Here is an 11,594-nt window from a genome sequence, read left to right as displayed (position 1 = left end):
GCAGTAGAAGCTTTAATGCCCTTGGGCCCATGTGAAATGGTCTCATGATCTGCGGTAGGATTTTTGAAAAGGAACTTGCGAGAGTCAGGGACACTGTAATATCCATCAGGTTTCCTGGAAGCAGGAGATAAAGAGTCAGGGGCCAAGCTAGATTCTGCAAATGCATCATCAACAATGTCTAGTACAGGAGGTATGGCTAAAGGCCTGTGCTGGGGCAGGAGTAAGAAATCCCTAAGCCTATTTTTAGAATCAGAGAAATCCTGACTTTCCCAACGAAAATGCTCCCTGAAAGTATGCAAGGTTTCACCAAAAGAGAAATCTTCTGGGGGGGAAGCAGAGGGAATGGAGTCCTCAGCATCAGAATCCTCATAGGTAGATAAAGGTAAATCTTGTTCATCAGAGGAAACAGAAAATTCATAGTCCTGTTCGGAAGTATCATACAAAAACTCAGTCCTAGGTCTCTTACAGGGGGAAGGCTGGCTTTTCCTGATTAAAGTAATAAGGTCTTCAGCCATTCTTATCATCTGTTTTGTACACATAGAGGCCTGACCATGCGGTCTGGGTGTCAGTTTTTTAGGCATGGTCTGAGATTTAGGTCTTGAAGACGAAGATGGCATCAGTTTAATACACAAGTCAGTAGGCCTGAATACACCCTCAGAAGCTGGTGCCTGCACAGCGGCTCCGGACCCATCCAAGGTAGACATCCGCAGGTTCCACAGTTGAAGCATCTTGCGGCATACTGGTCTCCGAATGGGTCTAAGTAGAGGCCTGCGAATCAGAAGTAGCGGGTATCAGGGGCTGCAAAAGCATCTCACTGAGTACCGACGAACTGGCGATTGGCTTAGGAGAAGCATCGTCGGCAGCTTTGGACCTAGGTGGCCTGTCTCTGTCTTTATCTTTGCATTTTTTTGGAATGTCAGTAGTTGGATGGCTGACCGAAGACATTTCAGGATAATTGAACCAAGCACCAAAATATTTAGAAGCGTAAATATACCGACGACGGATAGTTTGTGGTTTAAATAAGACACAAAACTGACAGCGAGGTATGTCGTGGTCTTGGCCTTGGCAAGGAATACAGTACAAATGAAAATCTTTATGAGGTATTTGCTTTCCACAAGTAATGCAATTATTTACTTTTACTGACATCGGTTAAGAGCAAGAAAAAGTTTCCCCAACGGGGTACTTAGCTTTTAGTTGAAGACTTTGGTTCTGAAACTCGAAAACTAAAATTTCAGGAGTCGGCCGACCGGCACTTGCGAACTGCTTCTGCTTCAGGCACAGCATGGCAAGAAAGACTGATGTAATGGCGTCGGCTGCATGTTTTATACCCCTGACGACCTGATGTCATGGAAGAAGGGACAGCAACTGACGCAGGACCCAAGACTTTGTTAATCAGGCCAACTAAGGGCTACCTGCAAGCAGATAACCCAAATGTAATGACTGCAACAGTGAAACACGAATAACATCAATACCTCAACAGTCTTGTCAGTCTTGTAGTGTGGGAACAATACATGCAGAAATAATGTTTTAGAGGAGGAATGCGGTTTAAGGGAAGGCAGTAATTGAATTGGCTATGTAATATTTGACTTGACAATGGCTGTGTAGAAGATTGTAAGTGATGTATAATGTTTACAATTGGAAATGTCAATATGGTTTGTTTTCATTTATATAAATGTGTGATTGCTTATGCCAAAACAGATAATTCAGTACAGATATTTCTTGCCTAAAAATAGAACAGTCTTGTGACTGGTTTTGGTACTGCTGATTGTTAACAATGGCTGCAGCAAAGTACCGGACATTCCTTTAACAATCCGGCCTAATCAAACATGCACAAAGACCACTCTGGGAATATTAAATCGATTCATGACTAGGTGACACTTTGTTACTGTCACATATATATATATATATATATATATATATACATACATATATATATATATATATATATGACAGCAAATTAAGAAAGCAGCTGGTCTAGATGGGGTTTCACCCTCCTGTTTAAATACTTCTGCTGATCAACTGGCTCCTGTTTTTACTCGGATTTTTAATAAATCATTAGACCTGTGTGAAGTTCCCTTAGGTTGTATCAAACAATCATTCCAGTGCCTAAAAAATTCAGTATATCAGGACTGAATTGACATCGGTGGTCATGAAGACTTTTGAGAGGCTGGTGTTAACTCACTTAAAGGATATTACAGCTCCCTCATTGGACCCCCTTCAGTTTGCTTATCGAGAGAACCGGTCAGTGGATGATGCAGTTAATATGGACCTGCACTATATCTTGCAACATCTTGACAACCAAGGGACATATGCAAGGATTCTGTTTGTGGACTTCAGCTCTGCATTTAATAAAATAATTCTGGAACTTCTTCACTTGAAACTCTCCCAGTTTTCCATTCCCGTTTCCACCTGTCAATGGATCACCGATTTTCTAACCAATACAAAACAGCAAGTGAAACTGTGGAAATTTACAGCTAGCTATCGCACAATCAATACAGGTATCCCCCAGGGATATGTGCTATCCCCACTGCTATTGTCACTCCTCTGTCAAGCTTATTAAATACATGGACAATACGACTACCATCTGGCTAATCACGAATTGTGGAGTCTGCATACAGACAGGAGGTTGAGCAGCTGGCCCTTTGGTGTAGTTAAAATAATCTGGAGCTGAACATTCTTAAAACTGTGGAGATGACAGTGGACTTTAGGAGTGGTACTACAATACGTCAGTTGTGGAATCCTTCAAGTTTTTGGAATCTATAATTTCCCAGGACTTGAAGTGGGAGACCAGTGTGCAGCCCATGATAAAAAAGGCACAACAGTGAATGTACCTTCTGCAACAGCTAAGGAAATTCAACCTCCCAAAGGAACTGTTGATTCAGTTCTACACAGCAGTCATTGAGTTTGTTCTCAGCTCATCCATAACAGTGTGGTTTGGATCTCTGTCTAATCATGACAAAAATAGGTTACATCGAATAGTCAGGTCTGCCGAAAATATCATTGGTGCTAGTCTGCCCCCCTTATAGGACCTGTACTATTCCAGAGTCATGAAAAGGCCAGGGGAAAATCATCACCGACCTTTTACATCCAGGCCACCATCTTTTTGAACTATTTCCATCGGCCAGGCTTTATAGATTAATACACACCAAAACAAGCAGATTGAAGAACAGTTTTTTCCACAGGCCATCAAGTTCATAAGCGGTTAACTCAGCTTATTAGCCTGGGGTATTCTGTTTCCCAAGTCTCCGAGAATTCTGCAGTATCGTTTATATATTGTTAATACTTGCTTCTTTAAGAGTTTAATTCAGTATTTCTTGCACTGAGTTGCACTTTGCACCTTGTACGTATATGCATATGTATATTTACATTTTTTTTGTCTTGTTCTTAATAGTTGCATGTATTTCGTTTGTCTTGTTCTTAAACAGTTGTATATATATATGTATGTCGTTTATGTAATTCATACTTGGAGAGTCAGTGAAACTGGAGTCAAATTCCTTGTATGTGCACATATTTGGCCAATAAATGTGATTCTGATTCTGACTATTCTTAGAAACCTGTAAAGCACACTGCAGTATGTATTCCATCATACTTATGACTTACCAAGTTTGGGCAGGGGGTAGTAGATATTGAAGTACTGCTCATAGAACTCCAGCAACTTTACAGCCACTTCCAAGGCATAATGTGTCTGATCCCATTTGTCTGGGGCAGCGTATATTGAGACCTATGAAATCACACAAATTATATTTAAGTCAACAACCAATTGTACTGTCAGAAATAGTAGATGCAATAATAAAAATATAAAATGGTTAAAGTAACTGTAGCAGATCAACCACAAATTAATTTTTAGACATCCTCTCCAGTGACTCAAGGTGTGATACAGAAAACAGAAGACAAGTGTTTAAGGCTGCTTAAGAATTTCATAAGAAATGCATTGAAGAGATATCTTTAAATTTTAAAAGCTACGTTAAAATGAACATTTCAACTGTTTTAAGGCATTTTCAATGGGGAAGTGCCCCACACTCCTTCAGTAAAGTATTCTAAAGCCCACTGCTAAGCCACAGGTGTACTCTTTAGAAAGCTTTTCATGCTCTCTCAAAAACTAAAAAAAGTCATCTTAATTCTAATATGTCAAAAAGGCATAAAAAGTGAGGAGGACAACAAGATTCAATCAAGTAGCATAAGTCCACACAAAGTAACTTACTGTTCTAAAGACAGACTGAGTATCTATAAAATTACAAACTAGATTATGAAAAGCTAGTCACCAAGTGGATTTTTTCAACAAAATTAATATACAACAAGCTTGTGTACCACTGCAGATGAATTGTACAGTAGTAATTCACATGATTTTTTTAAACATCTTTATTAAATTAAAAATTAAGACATATGCAAACGTACACAAGAGAAAAGAAAAAAATCTTAACATTTTTTCCATTTACATATGTTACACATCATTTTACTTTTTTAAAACTATCATCAGTCTAACATTACACACATTGCTGAACTGCTGCCTTCGTTTAAACCTCACTCCTCCTCTTCCCGAATATTATTCTGCATGTATTGTTCCTACAATTTTTTTTATATATATAATTTGCTCCTTCTTGTTTCTAAAGATCTTTCTTCAGATTCTTTCATCTGATTTATAATGTTCAATACTTAAAAAACAGTTGGTTTAGACTTTGATTTCTATTTTCTGTTTATTGCTTTTGGCAGCTAATGGAATTAAACTTTATAATGCTTTAGTATGTCTAGGCAATTCAAATCCTGTGTTCTAGCTCAAAAAACATTTCCTTAGTTATAACCTTTTGGAATCTTGTCCACAATCAGTTTACCTGACATGCATCTACTGAGTGCCATGACAGTCTGTGCCCCCTATTACCTTAATTCAGATAAACTGGTTATCAGGGAAAGAAGGAATGAAAATGAACCAAATGAAGGCCCAAAATTCAGTACGGTCATGCTTGTGCCTTATGCTCTTAGACAAAAATGTAGAAAAGGACTAGACAACTGGAGATATTTGAGGTGGTGTCCTAAGTGAAATGGTAGGAAGGGACTAACCGTAAATGAAAATGCATAAGATTAAACAAGGAGTATTCAAATTTGCAGAGATTTCAAAGTTGCCATTAATTCAGTAGACAATGATCCAAGTAATCCAAGAAATTCTGAATATTCAGCGCTACCTATATGATATCCTGTGATAGGAAAAATGACAAACAGCACCCACACAAATCAGTCCTATACAGGCCTAAAGAGTGTAAGCTTTAATTAAGCAAACACATGTGCATTTTTCAGAAAGAAGATTTTACACTGTCCCTGGGATTCAGTACACTCCGTGTAAGCATACATGGAGTTTATGTGTGTGCATGGTGATACACTGTGAGCAGCAGCCCTCATCACATATATATGCCACGTACCGCCTTTAAACATAAATAAGAGTGGTTTTGTGGAAACCATTGTATGCCAACACGCAAAACAATCCTGTTTAAGTCAGAGCACAAAAGGTTTGCAGTTTTTTCTTGCAGAAAGTACATGCACAATTTTAACAGATCAGGGAAACACTTTATACAGTCTGATTGCAGGATTTCACAAGAGAAAAAACTCTGCTACAAAACTGCCAGCCTGTGTTAGCGTACTGAATGCGCGTTGAGAAACATCAGTGTAGTTTTAAATGTTCATATGTCTACTAGTTGTAGTAACACGGAACGAGTGAAGTACTGACCTTTCAGCATATTTAGTGTATATTCTCTCTAAATATGAGGGTCTAACCAGCCCTGAACTTATAATATTTACTGGATGACCCTTAAGTATGCAAAACTGTGGCTATTGAAAAGTAATCCATATTAGCATTTTGTTTTCCAGGATTCTTGTGTTTCCTAATTTAAGCACAACTGTGGCTATAAAAAGAAATGCAAATTAGCAACCTTTTTTTTTTTTTTTTTTTTTTTTTTTTAAGAATTGTTGTGTGTTCCTCTTGTGTACCCCTGCTGAACACGAGGATTTAACCTGTTTTGTACCTAAAGTATTTCACTTGTACAGCCTAATTAAGTATAACTGTGGCATTGAAAAGCTATTCAGACTAGCGTTCACCTAACAACCTTGCTTAACAAACATGAATCTAACCCATTATAATGAGTACTGTTTGCTGTTAGTTTGTGGAGCCTTCGTTTAAGCCTAACTGTTAGCAATGTTAATTAATCTACACCAATATTATAGTGTATAGCTTGAAGCCATATTTGAGATATACTTGTAAGGTAACTGTGGTAGCTGAAAGTTCATTTATACTAGCGTGTTTAATTGCGACACTGAAATGTACTGTGATGTATACTTCCCACTTGGTAATCTATTTGCCTGCCTTCTCCCCTCCTGTACGCAACTAACCTACACCTATACTTCCACTCGCTGCTTAAAAAACTTCAGTCTTGAAACTTTCTCAAATGCACTAAAAAGCACTAACTGGAACCCATTAAAGACTCTTCCCCTAGATAATGCTCTTTCCTACTTTAACTCTACTTTCACAAACCTGCTCAACTCCTTTGCCCCACTAAAAACAAAACGTATGAAAAAAGTAACCCCATAACCCGGTTAATCAAAAACACTGTAGCTACTATGCGACTCTGTAACAAAGCCTGGACGCATTACCACAAAAATAAAAACACTATCATCCTTACTGAATATAAAACACTACGGTCATGTTAGCATAATAATTAATCGGTCCATCTCAGAATGCCAGGTCCCCTAGCTCTGGATGAAAGTCTTTATTAATCCTCTCCATAAAGGAGGCAACAATAATGACATTCCAAACTTCCGCCCTATTGATATCATATCCCCCATCTCCAAGCTTCTTGAAAAATGTGTCCACCAACAACCCCATCTCATTAACAACCAGCTCCTTACCCCTACACAGCATGGCTTTAGACCCGGTCATATCACCTCCACTGCCCTCCTGTTCTTCCTAGAAACAATTAAAGCCTGTGATTCTGGCCGCGTCGTGTCCACCCTTCTCCTCGACCTCTCTAAGGCATTTGACACCATTTCCCACAACCTGTTTCTTAATAAACTCTCCAAACTAAACTTATCCCCTTCCTCTACCAAGTGGTTCTCCAGTTACCTCACAAACAGGCAGCAAGCGGTTAAATGGAAAAAAGCCATCTCACCCTTCCTTAATACATCCACAGCCCCCCCCCCCCCCCCCAAGGTTCCATTTTAGGACCTCTGCTATTCAACATATTCATAAACGATTTCTACCAAGCCATTCCAAACTCCAGCCTCATCCAATATGCCGAAGGTTCTACTATTATCTGCTCCCCCCTTCTATCCCCACTCTAAACAATCTAACACAAAGCACCTTCTCCTCCACTGAGCAGTGGATGCTAGACAACCATCTGGCCCTTAATGTAACCAAAACTAAACTTATGTTATTCACTGCCTCCAAGACCACTTCCCTAGATAAACAATCATCCGTAATCACCAGCAAAAATAATACTCCCCTAGAAATTGTCTCTGACACTAAACTATTAGGAATATTCATTGATGATCAACTATAAAAAAACCCATAAAATACTCTGTATGCTTTACCACCACAATTGTTATCTCTCTCCCTCCACCAGGCTTACACTAGCTAACATATAACTCATCCCATCCCTCCTATATGGTGCATCTATCTTCACCAACCTGCAATCTGCCCTCAAGACAAAACTCTCATCTTGTTACAACAAAATATCAAAATTTGCTGCAGGTCACAAAGCCTCTTCTCATCATTGTAATTCCCTTCACCAACTAAGTTGGCTGGAGCTACTTAACTTCCTCACTTATACCCAACTCACCCAAGCACACAAACTAATTCATGACCCCTCTCTCTGTCCCTTCCTAGCAAATACCTTTGAAATGCGTGAACCAGATCGACTTCTAAGATCCAATTCCCAAAAACTAATTAAACTGCACAAACCTATACATCCAGCTGGGAATCATCTAATATCCTTCTCTCTACCACGCCTCTGGAATTCTCTACCATCTCCCATCCGCACCACTAGCAGTCTCTCCTCATTTAAAGCCTTACTGCATTTGCAACTTACTTCACAATGGAAGTGCTCCTGTTCCCATCCTACCTAATTCTTCCTACATTTCTTCCTAGTCTCCTAAAACTTAATTGTGCCATTCACTGCCTCCTATAGTTCCACATCCTTAGTCACGTATTTGACTAACTACTATAACCATTACCTACCCTGTTATTTCTTCCAAAAAAATACAAAAATGCATTTTATTGCTGTTTTTACTGAATTAATCTGATGTATTTTATAAATGTTAATTTCTTTTTATTCTTACCATATTTACTCTGTATTCCTATGATGTAATCTGAAATGTTTATGTAAAATGTGTACTATGCATTTGTATTTTTCCAGAGCTTTTCTCCACAGAACTCCATTGAAAACGGGCTCCTTTGTGGCCCAATGGACCAGCATGGCAAACAAACTGCAAATAAAATAAATAATTTTGCGGGGAATGCCATAATGATCACTAGGGCTTAACAGGTAATAGTTTTCATAGCTCTCAATTTCTTAGCGCTGGAAATTTGGACAAAGCATAACATATGGGGGGGGAGCAATGATCCAGAAATAGGGGCAGATTTTACATATTTGCTCTTTTAAACTTAAAAATGTGCTAGAATAACAAGGGGTTTGTGTGAAGATACATTTTCTGAAGGATATGAAGTCTCAAATTGAAATGTCTGTAAATTATTGTGTGACATCAGTCCTGAGATCATCCCAGTGATATGCCAGAAAACCATAGGTTTTATAAGGAACACACCAAAAGATATACAAGGCAAAAATCTAGAAGATGAGAGATATGATATGTATATGGTCGAAACACAGTACAGGATGGTGTATACAGCGTAGAGTATTGTGCAATCCCATTCCTGGCATTCTGTACAAAAGTTGTGTAAATGATCTGTAATGGTACATGGACTGCCATATACAATAAACACTCAGGTGAAGTGTGTGTATTGAATAAGGGCACACAGATACATTGTGGGAATGAACACAGGGAAAGAGGACAGGTGAAACAACCTGATGTACAGCAGATAAGAGCAACATCAATCACATATCAATAAGGTACAGTACGGACTGCACAGTGAAAAAAATAAGTTATATCTTACCATAGCATTCCATCTGTGCTGTTGATCTTCATCCATTCATCACTGATGGGTTATCGGTTCCGAGTCGGCTTTATACCAAGCTCGCGCTAGCCAAAAACTCTTGAGCTAAGCCTTTACCCACAATACCCTTCTCCCTGTTACCTCAGATCGAGTTTGCCCTAACTTAGTAAAGCAGAGGCTGTCTCTGAGCAAAAGCCGTAATCCAGGAGATGGACCCAAAGTATCCCCCAGGAGCCTCTAGGAGGGGAAAGGAGGGTGGGACGTGATGAATGGATGAAGATCAACACAGATGGAATGTTATGGTAAGACATAACTTCTTTATCTGATGTTGTTAATCTTCATTCCATTCATCACTGATGGGACAAAGTCCCAGCTACCTCATGTCACTTGGGCAGCCATTATGGAAGAACATTCCTGAGCACCATTGAGCCAAAAGAAGCTCTTCTCCTGGAGACCAGATCCAATTTGTAATGAGTGATAAATGTATGGGGAGAAGCCCATGTAGCTGCTGCACAGAAGTCATCCATGGAAGCTCTAGAGTGGAACGCCACAGAAGTTGCTTACTCTGGTAGAGTGAGCTCTGATGTTTGGAGGAGCAGACTTTCTTGCTTGGTGATAAATGAAAATTATACAGTCTCTAAACCATTTAGATAAGGTCACTTTAGAGACTGACTTTCCCATTTTTGGACCAGAAAAGGATATAAATAACTGGTCTGATTTACGGATCATCTTTGTCCTAAGTAAAATCTCAGTTGTCAGTTGACATCAAGTAAATGTAAATAATACTCTCCCTTGTTCGAAAATTTAGGAAAGAACACTGGAAGGTCAACAGTCTGATTAATAGAAAACTCAGAGATTACTTTGGAAAGGAAGGAAGGGTTGCTCCGTAGTGATACTCTGTCCTTATGGAAAATCAAGTAAGGACGCTTCGCGCAAAGAGCCTGGAGCTCGGAAATGCATATGGCCAACGTAATGGCCACCAGAAAAAGAGATTTCCAACTTGATGTCACAAGTTGCTGCTGGCTCAAAAGGAGGCAGTGTCAAAGATTGTAAGACTAGTCTGCGACTCCATAGTTCTATGGACTGCCTAATTGGAGGTCCGCAGTGATAGACTCCTTTCAAAAAGGTTTTGCTTAGGCGATGAGAAATTAAGGAGGAGTCACCAATACCATTATGAAAATTCAAAATAGCAGCTAAATGAACTCATATAGTTGAAGCTGCGGCACCCTCCTCAAAGAAGGTTGTTAAGTACTGGAGTACAGCAGAGACTGGTTCAGAATATGGATCTAGTTTAATCTGTCTAGTCCAAACTGAAAATCTTTTCCATTTGTCAGCATAAAGTTTCCTGGTGGATGATTTATGCAAAACCAGGATAATGTCATGTACTGGAGAGGAAAGACTACAATGCCTGGTGATCATCAGAAGTAGAGAAGCCAAGCTGTAAGCCTGAGACTGGTCAAGTTCAGGAGGCTCAACCCTTGTAGGTGAGAAATCAGATCTGGAGTTGGATCCAAGATCTGCATAGTAGATGAGGCCAAAGAAAGGGGAACCATACCTGTTGAGGCCAATATGGTGCTATGAGGATCACTTTGCTTTTCAACCAAAGAGATTTCTTCATGAAATGGAAGAATCAAAGGAATGGGAGGATAAGCATAAAGTAGTCCTGTGGGCCAATTGTGGATTAGAGCATTCCTCTGGGACTCCTCCTGCGGGGGAATTAGGGTGAAGTAGTTGCTGCGTTTGTGGTTGGACAGGGAGGTGTATAGGTCGCAGCAAGGCTGACCCCAACAGCTTAAAATCTTTCCCGCTATGTTGGGGTTGAGGGACCACTTGTGAGGCAGGAGAATGCATCTGCTCAACTTGTCTACAATCACGCTGGAATTCCCCGGGATACGCATTGCTATACGAAAGCAGTTGGAAGCTCTCGCCCATTGCCAAACTCTCATGGCCTCTCAACATAGGGAGTAGGACTTGGTTCCTCCTTGTTTATTGATATACCAAACTGCTGACATGTTGTCCGACTGATAGCAATTGTTCTCGAAAGAAGGGCAGACTGAAATGCTTGCAACGCCAAAAGCACTGAACTCAGTTCTAGAACGTTTATATGCAGATTGTCCTCTAAATCAGACCATGTGCCTTCGACTGTCATTCCTTGAAAATGCCCACCCCACCCTATCAGGGAAGCGTCCGTGGTCACAATGACACTGGGCTGAGAGGGGTGGAAGGAACGGTTCCAAAGTTGTGTCTCTGACTTCATCCACCCAGATAGATCTTGCTTGCATCAATTTGTTATTCGAATCTGGAAGGCCAAAGGGTGGCGATTTGGATACCATTGGGTTAACAAAAGCCACTGTAGGAGTCTCATATGAAGCCTTGCCAGGGGTACTATTGATAATGATGCTGCCATTGACCTAACAGCTGCAGGACCTCTAGAGCTGAAACC

The 11,594-nt window shown here is 40.0% G+C and overlaps 1 protein-coding gene across 1 annotated transcript in view; it reads right to left on the bottom strand.

The window, feature by feature from the left end:
* The window catches only part of LOC122795779 (endoplasmic reticulum aminopeptidase 2-like), a 1,481,589-nt gene that overhangs the window by 1,238,583 nt on the left and 231,412 nt on the right, over positions 1-11,594 (bottom strand). The window contains exon 4 of the mRNA XM_044064110.1: positions 3,601-3,721. Coding sequence (XP_043920045.1) covers positions 3,601-3,721 — 121 coding nt within the window. The remainder of the gene's footprint in view (positions 1-3,600; positions 3,722-11,594) is intronic.

This window comes from Protopterus annectens, chromosome 2.part2 (assembly GCF_019279795.1).
Source record: "Protopterus annectens isolate FY-2018-M chromosome 2.part2, PAN1.0, whole genome shotgun sequence".
Classification (NCBI taxonomy): domain Eukaryota; kingdom Metazoa; phylum Chordata; order Ceratodontiformes; family Protopteridae; genus Protopterus; species Protopterus annectens.
Note: the sequence above shows the minus strand (reverse complement) of the source record. Positions and strands in the feature narration are given on the sequence as shown.